We start from the raw sequence: 23,671 nt of genomic DNA, 5'->3' as shown, positions 1-23,671 counted from the left end.
AAAAAAAAAAGGAGAGGAATTATTCTAGATTAAAAGGAGACCAAAGAAACATGACAACCAAATGCAACATGTGTTCCCAGCTGGATGCCAGAGGTGGCAATGGGCAGTAGCTATATTTTGAAGACAACTGGGAAAACGGGCCTATGGTCGGTAGATTGATGGGCACGATAATGCTACTGAGGTTATATAAGGGAGCCCAGCTGAAGTATTTATGTATGAAGGGCAATGATGTCTGCAACTAGCTTTTAAGTGAGTTAGCCCCAAAAGGTGTGTGTATAATATGGGAAGAAAATTATGGTAAAATGTTAAGAGTTGGTTTACTAGGTGAAGACAATTTGTGCATTCATTGTACTATTCTTTCAACCTCCTGTAGTTTGAAATATTTTAAATTAAAAAGTTGGGAGTCAGGGGAGTAAAGTTATTTTTCAAAAAAAAAGGTTGGGGCTTCCCTGGTGGTGCAGTGGTTGAGAGTCCGCCTGCCGATGCAGGGGACGCGGGTTCGTGCCCCGGTCTGGGAAGATCCCACATGCCGCGAAGCGGCTGGGCCCGTGAGCCATGGCCACTGAGCCTGCGTGTCCGGAGCCTGTGCTCTGCAACAGGAGAGGCCACAACAGTGAGAGGCCCTCATACCACAAAAAAAAAAAAAAAAAAAAGGTTGGTCACTGGAGGGGAGGGCCCGGGCCTGACTCCCGGCTCCCAGCTCATCTCTGGCAGGGTCACTGGGTCTCCTCTCTCATCTGCCCACAGAGATACAAGGAGAACCTGCCTTACGGGGAGCTGGGCGGTTCATGGGACGGGGCCAGCACACCGTGAGCGCCCCACGCACGCGGCTGTGGGCAGGAGCGGGTCAGGGGAGCAGGGACAAGCTAGCGTCCTGCAGCCACCCACGGAGCCCCGGCCCCTTCGCCCTCTCCCAGCAGCCTCACGGCAGCCCTGCGGCAGACATTTGCTCAGAGGGTCTCAGGTGAGTAATCCCACCCCAAGTAGTGCTGACACAGCCCAGCCTCAGTCCTACAATATTTATGTGCCTCCAGGTGATGCTTCTGGGCCTGGTTTCCATAAATTCCTGGCGTGAGCAGCTCAGCACTCGAAGTCATTAGAGCTGCGATAACGCCACGGAGCCGGGAAGGGATGCTGGGGCCTTCGGGGGCCAGGGGCTGCCAAGGAAACGGCAGGAGGCTACTGCTCGCTGGGCACCTACTGTGTGCCAGGCCACGCCACGTCTGGTATTTCATCTTCCCAAAGGCCTTCACGAAAGAAGAGGGAAAGAGCTCAGAAGGGGACACGATGAGCCCAGGTGACCTACCAGACAGGGGCAGAGTTGGGGTGTGGGCCCGACCTGTGGACTCCAAGCTCCAGGCTTGCCCCCGACACCTTCATGCCAAGCTCCCCAGCAGGGTGTGGGCGTGAAGGGGCTCTTGCCTCCTACTCGCTGCTCGGTCACCACAACGAGCTGGCCTGGGAGGCCCGGTCACGGGCCCAGAGACCATCCACGGAGCGCTCGCCAGCACCTTGCCAGCTCTGGCTCCGCTTAGAATCCCTGCAACCTGGGATGAGGACACCACCCTTCCATCCTCACCTAACAGGCAGGATGCCGACGCTTGGAGAAAGCGGCGTGGGGTCACTGCCAGCCAGGGGACAGGCTGAGGATTGAGACCCAGAGGTCATGCTCCCAGCCGCCGCACTGGGCAGGCAGAGGCAGTCTTTTAAAGACCATTAGGACACAATCCCTTCCCTTATCTATCTTATTCTTATCAACATTTTACAGCTGAGAAAACAAATTGAGAGGCTGAGTGCCGTTCACAAAGTCACTGTGCTTGGAAAATGGGGGGAAAGCCAGGATTCCAGCTTAGAGTGACCCACTCGTCCCAGTTTGCCCAGAGAGACCCCAGTTGTCGCACTGGAAGTCCAACTCCCTGTCTGGACGAAACGGGACAGTTGGTCACCCTAAGGGGACTCCAAAGCCTACATGTGACCTCTCAGCCATGGACAGACACCTTTGTGGGGCCCCGTCCAGAGCTTAACACTCTGCCTTCAGAATCGGACCTGGTCAAGGCCAAGGGGATGGTGTGCCAGTGGGGAGGCTTAAGATGTGGCATCCACCTCTACCTCTTACCAGCAAGTCAGTTAACACCTCTGGGTCTCAGTTGACTCATCTGTAAAGTGGGGGCGAGGCCATTCTTGTCTAGCAAGAGACTTCATTGGGTGCTGGGCTCTTCTGGCTCAGGGCCACCCCGGGAACCTAGAAGGGACAGAGGGAAGGACGACGTCTCTGCCCTAAGAGTGATAGCCGGTCCCAAACTTGTCTTCAACAACCCATTTTGGAATTGATTGTGCACAATTTGGTGTTTGGTGCATTTTTCTAGAAAGATGATCAATAGTTTTCGCCAACATCTCAAAGGAGTCTGTAAACCACTCTTGCCCCCCGCCGCCAAGTTAGTAATTCCTGCACTGAAGCTTCTTGATCACTAGGCACTTAAGGAGGTGGGCACAGACCCTCCTTGCCGCCCACCACACCCAGAGCAAGGCCCACAGAAAGCGCCACTGCTGGGATGGCTGTCCTGCTGTGACCACACCAACGTTCTGTCTTTAAAAACAAAACTTCAATATCCCGTAATAAACTACAGTGGAAAAGAAAACCAACCAACCAAGCAAAAAAAACTACACCAAACTGACATCTACCTGTGCATCTGGCTGAAAAACATCTCAAAGTGTGGGCTATAGATATTCTCCTCATTAGTCCTGTTTAATTTCCTTCTGTTTTCTTCAATTATACAAGCCAGCACATGCAGTGCAGACACCTGAGGAGGGAGCCGGACTGCCGGCCACCTGGGGCCACTGAGCACCCTGGCTGTGGGTCTGCTCCAGCCTTGCTCTGGACTAGCAGGTGCCGGGCTGCACCGGGGTCTGCCTGGTGCCTGTCCCTTTCCAGCACCACAGGGACCCTGGTGAAGACGAAGCAGGAGAGCCGGGGACGTGTAGCTCGGCACCTGTGTGCATCTGGGCTGCGCTCACCGCAGCTCAGCTCAACTCTGGGAGCCCCCACCGGCCCCGAGATTTGGTGGGACCGCGGAGCCTCTGGTCAGATGAGGAAACCGAGACTCAGAAGGGGAGTGGCCTGTCCTGGAAGTAGTGGGGCCGAGCTCGGCTGCCTGGTTCACCTTCGGCGTGACATCACTGTGACCTGAGGTCATCTTGTCACCTGCCTCCAGCTTTCGAGAGGTATTGAGGCCATGGGCTCAGGACCAGACCATCAGGGTCTGGGTCCCAGTTCCACCACTTCCTGCCTCGGTTTCCTCAACTTTAAAAGGGGGGGTAATGAGGTGACCACTGGCATAAAACTGTTGTGAAGGTTATACGGGTCGCTACTCACAAAGAGCTTGGACCAGCCTCTGGGTGAGTCTCCATAAGCATTAACTCATGAGGGGGGGTCTCTGTCAGCCCCGTGACCCCCTCACCACACCCACACCAGAGCGGCAGGTCCATGGGGGTGGGGGCCGCTGCTGGAGCCCAGGGCCCTGCACAGGGACTGGAGCCCCAGCCAGTGCAACCCCTGAGCTGGAGGCTGGAAGAGCCAGGGAAGAGGCGGCCTGGGTGGTCAGGCTGAAGCAGGGTCAGGTGTGAGGAAGCTTTGTTCTGGAAAGAACCCCCGTGGTGGCTCAGCATTGCTTTCCAGCTCCAAGGGGCAGATGGCGTTACACCTGCCAGCCCTGCCCGAGCGACCTGTATGGTGCAATTCCAGGCACCCACCCGGCCCTCCAGGGCCCCCACCCCTTCACACGGAATCTGCTCAGCACCTGTGGCACCTGCTTCACCAGAGGGGGGCCTCCTGCCTCGTGACGGCCTGGACTCCAGATTCCCCTTGGGCTCAGCAGCAGAGGTGAGCAGGCTTGGCCTAGGCGTCTTCCCTGCCATCCCGCTCAGGGCACGAGGGAAAGGCTCTGCGGAGGGCCACCTCTCGGACCAGGCGCAGAGCCACACCCAAGGCGCTGGGGAGCTGTGGCAGCCATGTGAGAGATCAGGGTGACTGTCCAGAGCGGGTGGGAGCTGGGGATGGGGCCAGGGGATAACGGAGAGGGGGGATTGATTCCAGTCTTGACCCAGGCCCTCAGGTCCCAACAGGGTGCCGTCAGCACTCTCAGATCACAGACAAGGACCTATATGACATTAATATACTTGACCTATTTCCCTCTCTCTCGTGTGCAAGCACCCATGTGCACTCACGTGCACATGTGCTCGTGAGCACAGGCACTGGAGTCACAAGCACCCTGAGATCTGGGCTCCACCACCTACTGGGGGGGTGGTCCCTGTGATCCTGAGCAGGTCCTGTAGTCACCATAAAACAGCGGCTGACACCTGCCCGCCCTGCTGACTCCTCAACAGGTAGAGAACCCTGGGAGTTTTACGTATATCACGCCGCTTACTCCTGAGGTAGGTTCTGTAATTATCCCCATTTTATAGGTGGGTAAACTGAGGCAATAGGTGGTGGAGCTGGGGGTTGACACCAACCAACCTGGCTCCCGAGCCCACACTGACCATCAGCTGAGTCTGCTCAGACCACAGCAGGGGCAGCCGGCAATGCGTCTCAAGGTTCCCACCAGGCAGACCCTCCCCCAGCCCAGCGGCCAGGCTTGCGAAGTCCATGACATAACCACCGCGTGCACCCTAAGCACTGGGCATTGGCCTAGACCCCTCCCGGTGTGACCCCTCCCAGCCTCCACTGTATTAAGGCCCAGCCCAAGGCCTGACATTCCGTGGGTCCGTCCGTGGCTCTCTGTGTTTTTGCCAAACCCCAGGGGATTGGACAACTGCTCCTATGGTGTCCCCATCCCTAATCCTGCAGCAGGGCTCAGAGGGGAGAGTAACCATGGTGGAGGGGAGGACAGACTGACAGCCAGAGATGCTGGGGGACAGAGGCTCAGAAGACAGAGGACTGCCCACTCCCCAACACCTCACCCCCAGCGCCATCGTCTGCCCCTGCCCCATCTCCAGTCCCAGTCTGTTCTCTCTCCAACGTCCCCTCCCATCTGCCTTCCCTCTACCGTCTCCCTTTTCTCCTCCATGGTTTCACAGAACCTGTTCCCTGAGCCAACAGCTTCAAACAATTTTTTCTTTAACCGTGAAATCCTTTCATCAACCTAAATCTTCCAGGACGGGGGGAAACCAAGCATCAGAGACAAGAAAGCCCTGAGCTCTTCTTGGTGAGGAGACAGGAAGCCTGGAGCCCAGCCCCTTAGCCACCCAAGTCCCACAGGACGTCCCTTGAGATATGTCCCCACAACCCCCAGACCCCAGAGCAGAGGCAGCAGCCATGGCCCTGGACCACTTCTGACCCATCAGTGCCCCCCCGGGGAAAGGAGCCCCACGGGATCCCCAAAGCCACCCCCCACATTCTATCCTTCATAAGCTTCCTGAAAGGAAGACCTTCTGAACATCTAACCTCAATTCTTCAGGCTACTAGAAAACACTTGCACTCCTTTGGAACTTGTTACTTTCCTCCTGGGAAGTCTCCACAACCTTTAGAAAGTCGAGTTCTCGAGTTTCACCTGCCAACTTCTAATTAAAGAAAGAAAAACAGGATGACAACAATAAAAATGACACACACACTGAAAAAAATTCAGAGAAAACTGCTGAACTGAGCTGACTCCATGGAGTGTCATGACTCCTGATCCGCAAGCTTGGGTGACCTGAACACCAGGGCTCTGGGCCTTGGAGGCTCCCTGGACGCCCGAGGACTTGGTACATCGTCCCACGCTCACACTAATTTGCATACCATTACCCAAGAATCCCTGCGCCTGGATTTCGCTTTTGCAAATTCCCACCTGTTTCGTGTCATAAATAAGATAGGAGACAGAAAACTAATACAGCCCAGTGATGCATTATTCATGCCGCGTCACACTGTTATGATAGATTTACAACAGCTAACACATGCAAACTAAGTTTGGGCACTAAACGTGAAAATTAAGGCTGGGGAGGGTGGGTGTGCTTGGGACGGGCAGGGGGAAATCTGGGGTCTGTTGGTGTCCAGGAAACCAGAGAAGTTTCTTCTCTGGCGTGCTTAATGACAAAAAGCATGAGTTCTGGTATCAGAAGACAGCACCCAGGCACCGGGGTGGTGGCAGGGGGCAGAGCAGTCGGGGCAGATGATGCTGGAACCCCTACAAGGCGGGACTATTGACAACACGCACTTGGGGAAGCACCCGTGCTCAGCACCGAGTTCTGGAGCTGGTCAGCTCTTCTGCCCACCCTGGCCACGTGCTCCTTACACACTTAGATCCACCACAGACAGAGCCTACTTCCCTGATGGAAACTTCTTCTCTCTCCACAACCTTTCACTGAGCACCCACTATACATCAGCCCGGTCTTGGCACCAGGAATGTGGTGGGAGCCCACCAGGCACGGTCCTGCCCTACAGGGCCTCGATCTGGCAAATCTGATAATCGTGGCAAGTGCTGTGGAGGAGAAGGGCCCAGTGCCGGTGCTGTGACCCAGTGCACATGGATGAGGGGCCAGACAGGCTTCTCCAGGGTGGGGCGCCGGGGCTCAATGAGAAACAGCTGCCCCGATTAACCCTCACAACAGCCCTGTGGAGTGGGAGCCAGGCCCACGGCCCAAACTGGACGTATCTTGCCCTGTGTTCCGGCACTTTCCAGGCAGGGCTGGGGGGGCCTTGGCCCCAGGCCTGTACTTCTGCAATCACACCCAGGAGGTTCTGGGAAGAAAGGGGGTTGCCTTGGAAACGCCTCAAGGCCGGCGCAGGGGCAAGTCAGAGGTGGGACCTGGGCCCTCGTGCGACACAGCTGTCCTACCCGCATCGGCAGAGTCCCACCTGCCGAGTCCCTCTGCCCAGCGGTGGTGGCTGCTATCGAGTAGGACCCACCCCTCCCAGCCTCAAGACCCTCTGACCAGCCCTTTCCGCAGATCCCTTCCCACCTCTTTTCTGGTGTAGCCTCCTGGCCTGCTTCCTCCAAGGCACTTCTCCATCTGAAACCAGCGCCCCAAACCTCCTCCCGCCCAGATTTTCAAACATGTAAGGCAGCAGCCAGCCCCCCTCTCAACCCACCCAACAGAGGAGGGGGTCCCTGCACACTCCCACCAGCACCGGCTGAGAAGCTGGTGCAGCGCCCGGCCCTGGTATGCGCTGGTGAACAAAACAGGCCAGGTCCCGTTTTCATCTGTTTATGGCCGGGTGGGTGCAGAGGGACAACAACGGTCCCGGAGGCAATTTCAGACAGTGACCAACGCTCTGATGACAGTAAAGCCACTGACGTGTCAAGACCCTGACTGGGGGTGGAGGTGACTCTGATGGAGCCGCCAGGGCAGGCCCCACTGAGGCCGCGGCAGCTGAGCCGAGACCGGGGGATGAGAAGCAGCTGCCCGAGGGACAAGCTGTGGGCACAGTGGCCCTGCCCCAGGCAGGGGGACAGCAGAGGCAAAGGTCTAGTGGTGGGAAGAAGCCCGGCATGTTCAGAGGCCAACAGAGGGGCCAGCGTGGCTGGGGAGCAGAGGTCACAGACCACGAGTCAAGGGGCTGCTTTCTAGTTGGCATCCCCATCTGCACAACGGGCCCAGCTGGCCCCTGCGGCGACGCGAGGATCCGATCACATGTAGCACGCTCGCAGCCCAGCCCCTTCTCCAGCACCCCTCCCTGTCGCTACCGCCCCCCGCCCCTTAGCCGGGGTGACGGAGATCCCAGCACACGCTGTGCTGGGGAGCAGCCTCGCCCCGGCGCCCTGGCCAGGCCGACTCGGCAGAGTGCACCCCCCAAGGGGAAGGCCTCCTGGTGGCCTGTCGCTAATTCATTTTTTTTTAATTAAGATGCAACAGTCATCCCACAGCCGACTTCCCCCCCAGCGATCAGTTAAAATGAACTCCCGACAACTGGATTAGACTTTGAAGGTGGCGATCCAGATAATGAACGTGGAGGATGCGGTGTTGACACAGGCCCTGGTGAGCTCCATTATTATCGAACAGGCCTCGCTGCTGCCTCTGCTGGGATCAAGGAGCTGAATAAGCCGTTGGTGGGCAAGCATCAAGCCCAGAGACAGACCGCGGCACCGGCTCCGCAGGACGGGCTCGGCAAGGTCAGGGGCTGCCGGCAGAGGCCAAGTGGGCCTAATGGAGACGGCAGCTCAGAGACTCCTCCCGGGGAGCCGCCCACCCCCATCCCACACAGCACTGGGCTGGCTCTGCTCGGGCCTGGCCCTCGGTGCTCTCTCTGCTCAGGGCATCTTCCCCGCCTCCCCTCCCCCTGCAGCATCACAGCTGACTCACCTGCCCCGCCCAGCTCAGGGATCCTGACCTCCGAAAACCTCCCCTGTCCTGTCCCTCCTCCCCGTGTCTGGAACCCCTCGCGCCTCCCCTGGGTTCCCACCAGGCCTGGGCCTGCCCCCACGCCGCACCCCACAGCTTTCCTCCCACTTGGCTGGCACTGACCATCCTGGGTCTGCTCCTCATACTGGACTCCGAGCTCCTGAAGAGCTAAGAGCAGGTCTCACTTGTGCCCACCCCCCTCAACCCCCTGCACAAAAGGCCTGCAAATCAGGACACCACCTTCCGTCTGTCCACCGCGACTATTTACTATCTACTTAGAGTAAATACCTGCTACGTGAGCTACGTGAGCCAGACGGGCATGGGGAAATGAACAGGGTGCAATCCTTGGCCCAGAAGATGTGTTGGTGGAAAAACCAGGCACTTAAACAACAACACTGCCCGAGAGTGACACAGGACAGGACAGAAACTGCAGGGGGACAATGCAGCTCAAAGGAGACCGAGCCTCTGCCCACCCAGGCAGCCAACACGGCAGTTAAGATGCCTCAGTTCAAACTCAGTCGGAGGCCTGAGTTCAGATCCCAACTCTGCCTCCTTCTGGCTGTGTGACTTTGGGCAAGTCACTTAACCTCTCTGGGACTCTTATTTCCTCATCTGTAAAGTGAAATAATAATAGTACCCATCTCACAGGGTGGTTTGAGGATTAAACGAGCTAATACATGTAGAGCACTTAACCTCATGCCTGGTCTGCACTACACACTCAATACATGTTGGTTATTGTTACTTCCTGGAGGGTGGGAGAAGCAAGGGAAAGGATCTTAGAGTTGACACAATCCCTGGATGAACACTCAATGTCTGTGCACTTGGGCCAGAGCCACGCGACCACACTTCGGCTGACAGGACACTCCTGGGCCCCTGGCGTGGAGCCCTAGGCAGCTCTGAGGCGCTCCAGTCCCCACAGGGGTTCTCAGCCCTGGGGGAGAGTCTAGCATGTTGCTGCCACTAAGCAATGCCTCTCGTCTGAGCTGAGGCACGCTGCCGCTGCAGGACATGTGCTGAGCCCTCGGCACCCCTTCAGGACCACAGCTGCCTGGACAGCAGCCCAGCCTACAGGCCACCAAGCCGAGCGTGGAGCTGCCGGCTGGGTCCGGCGATCATTAGCAGCAGCGAGACAGAGCAGTTCCCAGAACCCCGGCACAGAGAAGGCTTCCTCTTTCCCAAGCAGCAGCGAAGCGAGGTTTTATTAAATATGCGTGGCGAGGGCTTCCCTGGTGGCGCAGTGGTTGAGAGTCCGCCTGCTGATGCAGGGGACACGGGTTCGTGCCCCAGTCCGGGAAGATCCCACATGCCGCGGAGCGGCTGGGCCCGTGAGCCATGGCCACTGAGCCTGCGTGTCCAGAGCCTGTGCTCCGCAACGGGAGAGGCCACAACAGTGAGAGGTCCGCGTACCGCAAAAAAATATATATATATGCATGGCGATCGCCTCGTTACTGTGCAAAGGATTGTGTGTACTGAAGGCGAGCCGCCGCATCGCGCCGCGCACAAACTTTTCAATTTCCCCGGCTGCAGACAGGGGGCGGGGGGCGGGGAGGGGGGTCGGGCCTGGGCTCCCTCCAGCCCTTCTGCAGAGCCTCCTCCATCACCCCTTCCTGCATCCCAGCTGCTTCCACCCAGTGCCCTCCCAACGCCTTCCAGGTATGCAGAGCAGGGCAAAGGTCATATTGATCCCCTTCTTAAGGACAGCTGGTCCAGAACTAATCTTAAATCATCGCAGCCGATTGGCCCGAGGGACAGTGGGGCTGGAGTTGAGCTGCAGGGCCTGGGTGGGACTGCATGGCAGCTGGTGAGGGTCGAAATTGGGCGAGGGCCTCGCCTGGGCCCCACCCTTCCCTTCGTCTGTCTGTCTCAAGCTCCTAGGACAGCTGTCAGCAGAAGGAAGCCTTCCAGCCAGCGAAGCGAGGGGACAGCAGACCTGCAATGCGGACACACACCCCACACCCACCAACACCACCGACTCTAAAGGAGCAGCTCGATTTTCCAAACAAACCACACATACGGCAATAAGGACTTAAGTTAGGCAAACAATGACCACGGTAACCGATGCTCATCCAACACTTAGTATGTGCCAGGCACTGTGTGAAACAGCCCTTTATATAAACCCTCCCATTGAGTCCTCTTGTAACTCTACACAGTACTACTGTCGTCCCATTTTACAGATGAAGTGACTGAGGCCCAGGAAGGCCCAGTGCCTTGTCCAAGGGTGCACAGCCTGGCGGGGCAAGGATCTCCCCAATCTGAAGCAGGCTGCCAGCAAATCAGTCGCCTCCAAGGGAGTGGGGTGCCCAGCAGACCCGAGGTGGGCATGGCCGGGGCAGGGACAGGGCCTCTGTCTTTGATGACGTCTCCCAATTCCTCCCCCTCTGGAAAGTTTCGTAGCCCTGGGAGGGGCCGCCGGGGGGCCCAGCTTTCACCAGCTCCTCAGGCCCTGCTGCCCACACCGCCTGCCCCAACAACCAGCAGCCACTTTGCTCCCACGGGCCTGTGGTTTCAGGGTCCTACGGCCTCTGGATCCTTCCTTAGAAGATTCTTCCTTGAAAACAACTCTTAGCTCACATCCTGCCTCCCACTTTCCTCGGCTGCCTTCTGCCTCTCCTGTCCCATTTCCCCTGCTGGCAGCATTGAGAATGTCTGCTGGCCAACAGGGAGCTCACAAAGCCTGCTCCCTCCCACCTCGTCCGCACTCCGCTTTCGGCTTCTTCATGTTTCTGGGCCCACTTTTCCCATATGGGGAACAGAGGGCAGGCTGCGTCTCCCCCATCAGACTAGAGGCCCCCAGGGAAGAGCTGTGTCTCCCCTAACAGACAGGAGGCCCCCCAAGGGCAGGGCTGAATCTCCCCCATCAGAATGGAGGTCCCCAAAAGTAGGGCTGAGTCTCCCCCGTCAGACTAGAGGCACCCTAAGGACAGGTTGGATCTCCCCAATCAGACTAGAGGTCCCCAAGGGCAGAGCTGTGTCTCCTCATCAGACTGGAGGCCCCCTAAGGGCAGGGTTGGTTCTCCCCCATCAGACTGGAGATCCCCAGGGACAGGGCTGGCTCTCCCGCATCAGACTGGAGGCCCTCCAAGGGCAGGGTTGGGTCTCCCCCATCAGACTGGAGGCCCTCCAAGGGCAGGGCTGGCTCTCCCCCATCAGACTGGAGGCCCTCCAAGGGCAGGGCTGGGCCCGCTTCCCTCTCACCGTCACCCTAAGCTGGGCCCCAGTGCTCGGCTGCTGGCTGAGTCAGAGCCTGTGCAGGCTGCCAGCCGAGAAAGCTGGGAGGGCACTGGGCCTGGCGTGGTGACAATGAAGGGATGCTTGGGCAGGGGCTGCAGGGGGGCCTCATCCTTTTTCCTGACAAATGTCTTGAGACCCAGGTCAGTTGGGGACCTCAAAAGCCCTGGGGAGCCAGTCCCCACTACTCACCCTCCTCTCAGAAGGCCGAGAAGGTGACAGGCCCTTGAGGGAAGTGACAGGGCAGGGTCCGGGGCAGCAGGGAAGCCCCCAAACAAGAACCAGGGGCTGGGAAGGGAGTCAGTAGCCGCAGCTGCTCAGGGCTCCCCGCCCCTACTCCAGCTCTGCCTGGGAGAAAGAGGACCAAGGAATCCAGAAGCTGGAGTGGGGGAGGCAGCAGTGTCCTTCCTGCTGGCGTCTCCCCGGCCCTTCCCAGAGCCCACCCTCTCTGTCCAGGCCCAGCTCCGCCAGTGAGGTCAAAGGTCCTGGTCCTGTTCAAGCAGCCCCTCAAGTGTGGCAGCCCAGGCCTCACCTTTAGCCCCCAGCCCTCTTCTCCTCAAAGGTTGATTATAGTTCAAAACCCAAATCCTCTGATTCTGCCCACGGCGCTGCCTCTCACCCCACCTCCCTTTCCAGAACCCAGAAGAACCGCTAATCAAATATCTCCTGGCACTGGCACTGACCAAGCACTATCTCACTCAGCGGCGAAAGGACCGCAGGGAAAGGATGCTTGTTCCCCTTTCATAGATGGGAAAACTCGTGTTCACAGACGGGGTCCCCCAAGGCCCCCGCAGGTGAGTGGGGGAACCGGAAGGCAGAGCCAGGCGTGCACAGCTCCGAACGCTGCACTTCAGCAAAGATGGGAAAGTTAGCGCCAAGACCCTGAGGTTCAATCCCGGGTCTCAGAGCTCACCCACAGCTCCCTGGGCCTCAGTTTCTCCATCTGCCAAACCAGGACAGTGTCATCCGGGACCCGGCCCCAATCCCCTGGGATCTTACAGTCGCCTGGCTGTTGAGTAGCTGATGTATGGCTGTACGAGACAGGATAGAGCGGGCGAGAGAAGCCGTGGAGGCACGCGGGGGCCTGTCTGTTCTGACCCCAAGCCCACACCCACAGCTCCCCTCTGGGCCTGGTGGCCGCTCATTTCAAGTTGATAATCTAAACACATCAAATAACGGCAAACTTCACCAAAATACCGTTCAGGGAGCCACGCGGGCATGGGAAGAAGCCCCTGGACCAGGCTCTCATCCCAGGGCTGAGGATCCAGCAGTGCTTGTGATGGGCCAAGGCAGGACCCAGCAGGCTCCACGTCCACACTGTTTAAAGAGCCCAGCGCCCAGGATGGCTGCGTTCACCCTGGCTATCCCTCGGCACAGCTGGGTCCTGGGTACCAGTGGGAGCACAGGGAGCAGCAGACACAACGGAGGAGCAGCATCACTGCCCAGCGGGCTGGGGAGCCTTCCCCTCACAGCAGCCCCGAGGGTGCGTGTCGGGCAGGGGGTGGGGCCCCACAGGGATCCTGGCCCCCTCTTGCTGCCCAGCAAACTCTGATGATCCCTGAGACGCGGCTGGGAGCCGAGAGCGGCGCCAGGTAGAATGCAAGGTCTGCGAGGGTGGGCCCGGAGACGACCCCCCAGGGCCTGGGCCCACCGGCCACAAGGCAGGGCCGGTACCTGAGTCTGCAAGCTGGCGGCATCCAGGACAGTGACCCGGGGCCCACAGCTGGCCCACACGGTGCCCTCCAGGCTCAGCAGGGTGCGGACGGGCCCAGGTCCCACAGTCAGGCACACAGGCGGGCTCTCCAGGTCCCAGGGGACGCCTCCTGGAGGGAAAGCAAGGAGGCAGGTCAGCAGCAGGGGGTGGGGGATGGCAAACGGCTCAGAGGCCCGGGGCTGCTCAGCCCTCGGGAGCCACGGGCCACAGCGGCGGCCACGCCTGGCTCCGTGAGAGCTCTTGGCCCCTCCCTCTGCCCCTCACCCTCCCCAGTGGCATGGCGGCTGTCCCCATCTGCCTCTGTTTGTGTCCCACCCGCTCTGGGGGCTGTACTCCCCACTTCCCCCTCCCTCCCTTCCTCTCTCCCTTCCCCTCTCTTCTGTGCATTCATTCCACACACACCTAGTAAGCACCTACTCCATGCCAGGGCCTGTAATGGGTGCTGTGAAGACAGAAGTAAATCAGACACAGACCCCGCCCTCAAGAAAATCCCCGCTGGATGGAGAAAACAAAGGGTTAAACAGCAGTTACCACATGAAGTGCCAAGCCCAAGTGGCCAGGCGTGCACAGAGGGCCTTGAGAGCTGTTAAGATGGAAGGAACCAACTCTGCACAGGAGAAGTCCAGGGAGGCTTCCCCGAAGAGGCAGCATCCACAGAGCCCTGCCAAGAAGGTGGCACATGGTGGGGAGCGTCCTGGCCCTGGTTCTGCTGGCAGCTAACTAAGGACCTTGAGTGCACCTCTCTACTTCTCAAGGCCTCAGTCTTCCCACCTGTAAAATGGGGAGGGTGCTGCGAATAAGACTGTCTCTGAGGACATTTCTGACACCGTAACTTATTGAAAATGAGTCTTGCCTTCTCACACAGCTTCTCGCCTACTCCAAGGCACTCTGTCACCTCTACCAAGATCTCTGATGACCTTCCTCCTCCAGAGATGCCACCACCCCAGGTATAGAAGGAGGAAGTCCTGAGAGGCCATCGGTCCCCAGCCCACCATCCCTGAAGACAGGCAGATGAAGGGATCCGGCCCAGCACTGCACGAGGCTCTCTCCCACCACCCTCAGGGATGCTCGGCTCACCCAAGAACAGGCCAAGGATCTTCCCTGGCATGAGAGCGGTGCCCACAGAGACTGGTTTTTCTCTGAAGCTACACCCGATGCCATACAGAACCCCAGAGGCTGTCCTGTCTGCCAGGGAGCCAGATGGGACAGGAGGGTTGAGCAGGAAGTGGGGCACACCTCTGAGATACCGTCAGCAGCGGGAGGCAGGACAGAGCCTGCCACTGGCTTGTCAGTGCCCAGCCACTCCCATCCCCCCTCCACAGGGTCCCCGGAAGGGGTGCAAAGCAGCCCCCGCACAGGCCCTCCCTCTGAGCCAGCTGCTGGGTGGTGCGATGGAGCTGTCTGCAGAGCTGGAGGGGTGTGGCAGGAGGACCCATGGAAGACGGACCAGATTCCCCCACCAGCACGCTCCCCTCCCCTTCCTGTCAAGCGTGTTCTCCTCTCCCCTTCAGCCCTACTTAAACTTGGCAGACTCCCAGCTCAGCTAAGAGTTGGAAAATACACCCCCCAGCCCCCGCCCAACCAACACACATCCAGTTCCTTCCAGCCCATGAATAGGAGCACGTGGGAAGCTGCGGCCTCTCAACCTCTGCATTAACTTGGATGGGTGATGGTGACGTCCCCTCTCTGAACCTTAGTTTCCTCATCTGTAAAGTGGGCATGATAACCGTGCCCACACCTCGCCGGATGTTGGAGGGATCAAATTAAATGTGTTGACTGTTTGGCACAGGGTGGGCACCCGGTGAGGAGCGTTGGCAGCTGCTGCCACATTCTGTTACACGTGGGCACGCCAGGCACTCTTTTCATGAATTATTTCATTACCTCCCACCAGCCTGTGTGGAAGATTCTATTCTTATCCCTGTTTTACAACTGGGAAAACTGAGACCCAGAGTTTAGAGAACCGGTCCGAATCACACAGCTCGACGGGACCCGCTGCTCATTAGCTCTGCCTGTTGGCTGTCTTTTGACACAACACGAGAGCCCGCGGAAGGGCACTGACTGATGCGACGGCAGACACCCAGGGAGCCCGGAGCTTGCACAGGGCCACCCAAGGAGGGTGGACCAAGCAGGGTTGGAACTCGGCTAACTCTGTCCTGGCCTCCTTCCCCAGTCCCTGCTGCCCTCTCAGGTTCCAAGGGTTTCCAAAGATCTCTGGGGAGAGTGACCATGACGCAACCAGGCCTCCACAAGGGACGCTGACCCCCGTCGGGCCACCAGAGCCACAAAAATACGAGGCTTTGCGCGCCCTCCAGCGGCCAGAGGTGAGTATTGCTTGTGGCCAGAAGCTGGAGCTCCCGCCACTAAGGCTAAGGTGGGGGCTGAGAACCCTGCCAGGAAGGAAGCAGCTGGGATACTGGAACCACACCCCCAAAACGGAAATGCGAGCTCTGCCCCGTGGGCAGTGATGACCAGCAGAGCCCGTGCACCCTCTACTCTGTACCTTCCTGGAATAGTACAGCTGCCTGGGGTAGGGGGTAGCATCTGCTACCCTTGAGGGTCACATGTGCACTGACCACTCCTCTGCCTGCTGGGCATCTCTCCTGAATCCAGGAGAGAATGATTAACTGATAAAATAATACCGATATCATTACATCAAAAAGGACACAGGACAGGAGTCCCTGATCTGAAGGCCCATGGCGGGACCCTAAACAAGAGGTTTCCCCTTGCTGGGACTCAGTTTTCCAATCTGCACCCCAAGGGGACAGACCTCTGACCTCTAAGGTTCTTCCCAGCCTCCACAGGCCACAAGTCTAAGACTTTAAACATAATCATTGTGAGCTCTGGGCAGGGCTAGAGCCCTACCCACCCCAAGCCTGCTGGGGGATCCATCCCTCCACCTGCTCCCTGCCCACCAGTGGCTCTAGGTACACATGCTCCAGAACACACGTGCACACCTACAAATTCACACCCGCCCCCTGCAAGACGGCCCATTCGTGAGGGCTGGGCCCGGCATCAGCTCTCACGCCAGATGAACGGAGATGAAGCCCCTGTCTCAGCAAAAGCAACTTCAAGAGGCAGGAGTCCCTCCTCCCCCAGGCTGCAGGGGAGAAAGCCCAGCAGGTGTCCTTGGGGGTCCAGATGGAGCCGGAGCCAGAAGTTAGGATACAGAGTGCAAGTCGTTGAGATGGAGGGGGACCCAAAAGGCAGCCAGTAACAGTGATGATGGTGGAAAGGTAACAGGCATGAGTCTGTGCCCAGGCTCCGTTCTGGGCACTTGTGTGACTGACCGCACCTGGCCTTCACAACCACCCGCTGCCGTGGGGCTGAATTCATCCCCATTTTACAGGTGAGGAAACTGAGGCTCCAAGAGAAGCAGCAGCAACAGGCCCGATCTCTCACAGCAGGGACCCAATCCCGACAGCCTGACCACGTCCCAGACCATCATTCACCCATTCCATCGTCTGGTCCCTCCGGGGGGTGACCCTGGCCCACGTCCCCAGCATCTAACCAGGGACATTCCCACACCCCAACCCAGGCCCGGTCACGCTCCTGTCTCTGCTCGGAGCCGGGGGTGGTGGCGGACAGAGGGGGTCCAGGCAGCCCCGCCCAAACACAGGATGGGCAGGGGGAGGGGTCACCTGGCTCATGTCCCAGCGCAGTACCAGCCACCTCGTGGGCACTGAACGCATATTTGCTGCGCGAGTGAATGAACGAATGAGGGAGCGAATGCTGATACGCGGAGGCTCCTGGGGGCAGCAGACTGACTGCCACGGCCACGCTGCCATGGAGTCGGATTCTCCATCTGTCACCTGGAGCTTGGACTCCAAGGCCCCCCCAGCTCTGACAGCCCAGGACTCCAAGTGGCCTGGTGACCTTAGAATCTTCACAGTTACCTCACAGCTGCTGGTTCCACAGGACCTCCAGGACTCAGCAGGTCCCCAGGTTGGTTTCGACCTGTTTCACCCAGTATTTCTGGTCCTGCCCTTCTCCAATGAGCCAAAGCTGGGCCAGGGATGCCAGCTTTATCTGGTCTTGGTCTTAGCCAGGCCCAGGCAAGACGGCAAACCTGTCACATGGACACTGACAGATATCTCACCAGTATCTGCTCCGCACCCAGAATAAGGGTCTGGATTATTCAAAATCCCCATGGGGCACCAGAGGTGGGTTCTGCGGGCCCAAGGCCAGAGGCTGGCCCGGGAGCAGCTCCCAGCTCCAGCTTCGGGGCTGGGACGGAGTCGGGGTATCTGAGGGGTATCCGAGGCCCCACGGCTGGGTCATGGGCCAGGCTGATGATTCCAGACCCAGCCACATGCAGCCCAGATGAAAGGCGTGTGGTCCTGAGAGCCCCCTTTCCTGCCCTGGCCACCTCTGGAGGACACCATAGGAAGGGGAGGCACCAGGCCAAGGTCTCTCCCAGAGGCCTCCCTGGCCAAAGGCAAACCAAAAGCCAGAGGGTGGGCTCCCATGGACAGAGTGACCCAGACTCCCCTACCCGGCTGGCTGTGGCAGCCTCCCAGACAGCCTGCCTACGTCCACTCCATCCACCAGCCACAGTGCTCGGCCACTCCCAACACTTCCCTCCACTTCCCATCGACCGAGACAAACCCCAGGCCCACAGGGTCCAGTCCATCTGCTCCCAGACCCTGCCTGGTGCCGCTTCCCACTCCGGCTACTGTCCAGCAAGACAGCCTCCCCACCAGACCAAATGCTCTCCTGCTTCCAGGTCTCTGCACATGTGCTTCCCTCGGCGAGAACACTGTTCCCCCAACTCTTCACTGGCCTGGCCGCTTCTCCTTCTTTGGGTCTCACCTTCAGGATCTCACTCCTTAGAGGCCTTCACCAACCAGCCCACCCCACGCACAGGAGGTCAGGCTCTCACCCGACACCCTCTTCCTCCCCTTAGGACTCTCAGCACGATGTGTAATAGTAAGCTTCCTGCCTGTTCATTTGACTCATCTATAAATTAAACTTGTCTCCCTCTATAAACTGTGAGGGTGGGCTCACATCTGGTTTGCTGGCCACCATATCCATGGTGCACAGTAGCTGCTCAGTAAATAGTTGGGGGACAAATGTTTGCAAGGTGGGACAGCTAGTGGAGCATCTCAACCTCCTCCTCTAGGCAAGAGAGCACCCAGCCAGCCCTGGAGGGAGGATACTTAGGTTCAGGTCTCGGCTCACCTGTGGGACTCTGGGCAGTCCCTTCCCACCCAGAATATGAGGGTGTGGCATCTGATGGTCCCCTTTGGTTCTGACGAACCACCAGGCTCCAATCCCAGGCTGAAAGCCAATGCTTAGACCCCATCCCCCTATGGGTTGAATTGTGTCCCCCAAAATTCAGTCATTGAAGTCTTAAGCCCTAGTACCTCAGAACGTGACCTTGGTTGGCAACAGGGTTGTTGCAGTTGTAATTGGTTAAGATGAGGTCATATTGAGGAGGGTGGGCCCCTAATCTGATATGACTGGGGTTCTTATTCCAGAGGGCTATTTGGACACAGGCTCACCCAAAGAGAACCCCACATGCAGATGGGGGTTATGGTGCCACAAGCCAAGGAACTACCCAAAGCTGGGAGAGAGGCCAGGAACAGATCCTTCCCCAGCGCATTCCAAGGGAGCACGGCCCTGCTGACACCTTGATCTTGAACTTCCAGCCTCCAGAATGTGAAACAATACATTACACTGTATAAACCACTCAGTTTGTGGTACTTTGCCATGGCAGCCCCAGCAAACCGATACACCCCCTCGCCTCCTCCCAACCCGGACGCCCAAATTGATGAGTCAGGAACCAAGACGGAAAGGGCTGGAGGCAGCCGAACTGGAGGCTGAGAAGCCAGCGCGGGCAGGGCAGGGCTCCCAGCCTCCCGTGGGAGCCAGAGGGTAAAAGGCCCCTGAGAACCCCTGATCTAGATCTCCGAAAATCTGAGCCCATATTGACATTCACACGCACAGTCTGTCTGATGGTGAGAGGGATTTTTCCCCCTCCCTCTACCCCCTTTAATTAAAAACTATAAACGCCTTATTGAAAGCTAATTTAAAATACCAACACAGTGCCAAGTGGCAAAAAAAAAAACAAAAAAAAAAAACTCAGTACAAATATCCGGTTATAATCCTGCCACAGGCTGTGATGACGCAGCAATTAGAGGCGCGTGGGAGGGGGAGGGAGGCTGAGGCTTCGGCACATCAGCTATCTCTGGAGGTGCTGGGGGCAGCTCGCTGCTCTGCCCAGCCCTTGCCATTGGACTGGGAGCTGAACGAGTCACAAGGGGACAGGGGACCACAGCACTCGTGTCCCTCCCCGAGTCTCAGCATCAGCATCCGTAAAGGGGAGGCAGTTCTCAAGGGTCGTGGCGAGAATGAAGATAACGCGCCTGCATAAGCACTTCACCCCATCCCGGCAAACGGCAGCTCAAACGCTGTCAGCCTTGCTCTCCAGACGTTATTATCTGTGCCGTCGATGACTTAATAAAATAATGGAGATTGAAATGCCTCACCCCACTGGGCACTCGCTGTGCCGGGTCCTATGCTTTGCCTTCACTGCACCTTTTACCCCACAGGTACCCATGAGCTGTGGGTGTTACCATGATTCCCATTTTACAGATGAGGAGACTGAGGCACAGAGGAGAAGCTGCTCGCCCATGGACACATCTGTCATCAGGGCAGAGCGTGGACATGAAGCCAGATCTATCTGAGCCCAGAGACCCTGCTCTCATCCAGCAGAGTTTCCCGCCAATGGGCTGAGCTGCCTGTATGGTAGTGAGCACCCCGTTCCTGTGGGGATCAGGGACCTCCAATCTCCCCAGCACTTCGATTCCCTGATTTTTTTCTGAGCTGCCTCCCTGGCCTGCCTCCCATAGACGCTCTGGTACAGGATGTGGCTCTCAGTCAGGGCCCAGGGCTGCCCCCATCCTTACTGCTGGTTCCGGGGTACGCGGCGAGGGTCCCATCCTGCAGGCCGGCAAACAGGTGGAAGGGGTTGTGTCGCAGGCAGAGCACAGGCTGCAGGCCTGGGCTCCTGCAGGTCGCCAGGCACTGGGTGCCCGTGTCCACACTGCTGTAAACCAGGATGCTGTGGGGAGAGGTCAGGTGACTCACTTAGCCCCCCCAGGTGCCCACTCCCCACGTGCCCTCCTGGTGAGAGGCTCCAAGCCGCCCCAACCAAGCTCAGCGAGCCTCCCTGCTGTGTGAACAGGCCGCTGCTCGGACTTTCCATGGGTGGCCTTTGGAGGATGGTGCCCGTGGAAAACAGGGGGCTCTGGGTGCAGCACAATAGAGGGGCTAAGAGAACAGTTTTCAGGGTCACACAGACCCGAGGGTGAATCCAGACGGGGCCCATCCAGCTGACTGACCTGGACCGCTAAGCCTCAGTCCTCTCCAAGAAACGGGGCCGTGATGCCTACCTCACGGCCATAAAAAGGAAGGAAGCACCGACGTGCTACGTGGGTGAACCTTGAAAATGTTATGGGGAGCGAGAGAAGCCAGGCACAAGAGGCCACACACTGTGTGACTCCGTTTGCCTGAAATGTGCAGAAGAGACAAATACAGAGCAATGGGAAGTGGACTCGTGGTTCCCAGGGATTGAGGCAGGGAATGGGGGCTGATACAGGGTTTCTTTTGGGGGTGGTGAGAATGTTCTAGAACTATGTAGTGGTGATTGTTGCCCATCATGAATGTACTGGAAGCCACTGAATTATACGATTTAAAATGGTTAAAGTGGTGAATTTTATGTTGTTTGAATTTGATCTCATTAAAAGCAAAGAGTGTTCACCAGACCCCTGGGTTCCATGGACCCAGACCAGGACATCACAGAGCCTCTAGTGTCTCCAAGTTGGTTCTACGTATGTTAGCTTTTAGCTCCTCCCCCAGCTGCTTGTGTGGGAAACACTTCATAGTGGGGCTACTGTGAGGCTCACAGCCCCTGGCTCAAGGAGCAGCACACAGTAGGTGCTCAGGAAACATCCTCTCTCCCCGCTTCCCCCGACTCTAGGACAGGCATGAAAAGCTTGGAGCTATGAGGAGGACGTGGGGCTGTAGCCCATCTCAGGGTCTTGTTCATCACCATCTTCACCTTCCATTTAAGTGGGATGAATGTTCATCCTCCATCCACTCGGCTGGACCCTCGAGCAGGCTAAACTCTGGCGGGAGTGCCCCTTGCTGCAAGGAAGTATTGCTGACTCACCAGCTCCGGGAGGGTCTTACTGGGGGAGCCCCCTCTGCCAGCAGGTCTCATAACCTGGGAACACCCAGGACGCCTACCCACCCTGCAAAGCTAACTGAGGCCATAGCTGGGTGGATGCTGTCAATTACAGAGAAGGGACCTAAAGGCTTCACATGTCCCATGTCCTAGTGGACTCTCACCGCGGCCCTGCATGGAAGGATGCTAACACCCACTTCACAGACAGGAAACTGAGGCTCAGAGCGGTTAAATGGCGTGAGGAAATAGCAGATCCAAACCCGGCTCTGGCTGACACTGAAGTCAGCGTTGCCCTCGGTACCACACTACCCGGAAGGGAGCCAGCTTGCATGAAGCAGCCACTGAAGGGTCCTGGTTAAAGTGCGAGCAGCTCCTGGTTCCCCCTTTCTGCTCTCAGCCAGGGGTGGAGAATGTTGGTGGGTGACGAGCCAAAGCTACACGGACAGCCTCCGATGCACCTGCCTAGCCCTGCCCCAGGCTGTTCCCAGCCCCTCCTCCCCAGGCCCCTAACCTGCCATCCTGGAGCCCGAGGCAGACGGTGGGGGGCACTCCAGCCGAGGCGTCAGCAGCCGAGCACTTCTTGTCTCCGTCTCTGCTCTCCTCCTCCTCCGGCTCCGGAATGTACTCCATGCAGAGCACAGGGGCCACCAGCGAGAAGGACTTGACCGTGCGGGGCGCGGGCCGGTTCAGGGAGAAGATCTCGACCTGGCCCCCTGCACCTTCCTGCCCGCCCCCGACCTGGGGCAGAGACCCAGAGAGGCCATCAGGTGAGAACCATGAGAGCAGAGGCAGAGCTCAGCCCCTGCCTCCCAGGGACCCATCCCGAACTTCTACTTGCCACTGGGGTTAGGTATCAAGAGAAACGTCCCCCCTCCTGCCCACACATATCCTGCTGTCACTGAAGGTCGCTCGGTCCCAGCTGCCATGGCAACAAGTTAAATTCAGGGCCCAAAGGAAATCAGGTAAAGAACTAAGGTGGACTAGATACCCAGTCAGCTTTCTATTTCCTCATCTCCAGGGTGAATTTCAACCAACAAATAGTGAGCATACACTCTGCGCTTTAAAATGTCCTTCTCTGTCCTGTTCACTGTTCTACCTCTGTGTCTAGCACATGGCAGGCACTCATTATATACTTGCTGAGTGGATGGATGGATGGATGGATGGATGGATGGAAGGATAATGGATGGATGGATGGATGGATGGAAGGATAATGGATGGATGGATGGATGGATGGATGGATGGAAGGATAATGGATGGATGGGTGGATGGATGGATGCATCATGTGCTAGACACTGAGGAAACAGTGAAGAACAAATCACCCTCAGAAGGGACATTTGGGCTGAACTCTGAAGGGTGAGCCAGAGTTTCCCTGCTTAAGTACCTGGAGACAGGAATAAGCAAGAGGAAGTAGAGGATGCCCAGAGGGGTTGTGAGGCTGGAACCTCAGCGAATCTATGGGAGGCCACCATCTGCACACCAGGAGCATGCGGGGTGGGGAACACCTATTTGAATCGAGGGAGGGTCTGCCAGGAACCCCAGGGGCAGAAAGATGGGCTGGGATCTCCGTGAGAGATGGGCGGCCCTGCCCCCTGACTCCTGGAGTGAAGACCCTGCCATCCACATACTCCACACAGCTTCCCGTTCATTTCCGTCATGGCACCAAGGCCACTTCCAAGCTCACAAATAAGTGAGCTTATTTGTCCCTTATTTGTGAGGGTTTTCTGTTGTCCCTGGTGAGGTCACACCTGCCAACTCTGAGCACAGAGCCTGGCACAGAAGTTCCCAGGAAGACCTTGCTGGATGAAGGTGCAGAAAATGGGGGCCACAGGCAGGCAGCTTTCTCCAGCACCCACCCCAGGTGCCACCCTCCCTGCTCATGCCCTGAGGCCAGAATCCCTGGCTGGGCCTGGGGGTTACTCACCCAGAGGTAGCCCTGTGGAAGGGAGGTGCTGACAGCCGAGAAGCCCAGCAGGGGACAGCTGACAGGGCTGTGGATCAGGGCCCCAAGCTGCAGAGACAGACGGCACACACAGGGTTAAGTGTCAAGGTGACTGAGATGCTGACATTTGACAGCAAGACCTTGGTCTGAACCACCCGAGGGGCTGTTAAACCTGCAGATTCCTGGGTCCCTTTCAGGCCCCGAGTGAGGCCCCTGAGAGTGGAGCCAGAAAGGTGGCAGGTTCCTCCCCAGGCAGCTCCTATGCACTCGCACTTGACCATCGCTCTCC

The 23,671-nt window shown here is 58.0% G+C and overlaps 1 protein-coding gene across 10 annotated transcripts in view; it reads right to left on the bottom strand.

The window, feature by feature from the left end:
- The window catches only part of ARHGEF10L (Rho guanine nucleotide exchange factor 10 like), a 162,086-nt gene that overhangs the window by 16,225 nt on the left and 122,190 nt on the right, over positions 1 to 23,671 (bottom strand). For 9 of the 10 annotated variants that reach the window (XM_067722085.1, XM_067722053.1, XM_067722102.1 and 6 more), the window contains 4 exons: positions 23,365 to 23,451; positions 21,955 to 22,181; positions 20,164 to 20,318; positions 13,216 to 13,364 (listed from right to left, as the gene is read on the bottom strand). In XM_067722085.1, coding sequence (XP_067578186.1) covers positions 13,216 to 13,364; positions 20,164 to 20,318; positions 21,955 to 22,181; positions 23,365 to 23,451 — 618 coding nt within the window. The remainder of the gene's footprint in view (positions 1 to 13,215; positions 13,365 to 20,163; positions 20,319 to 21,954; positions 22,182 to 23,364; positions 23,452 to 23,671) is intronic. The other variant, XR_010939627.1, reaches the window with a different exon arrangement.

Source organism: Pseudorca crassidens, chromosome 2, assembly GCF_039906515.1.
Source record: "Pseudorca crassidens isolate mPseCra1 chromosome 2, mPseCra1.hap1, whole genome shotgun sequence".
Lineage (NCBI taxonomy): Eukaryota > Metazoa > Chordata > Mammalia > Artiodactyla > Delphinidae > Pseudorca > Pseudorca crassidens.
The sequence above is the reverse complement of the archived record's forward strand: the minus strand, read 5'-3'. Positions and strand labels throughout refer to the sequence as shown.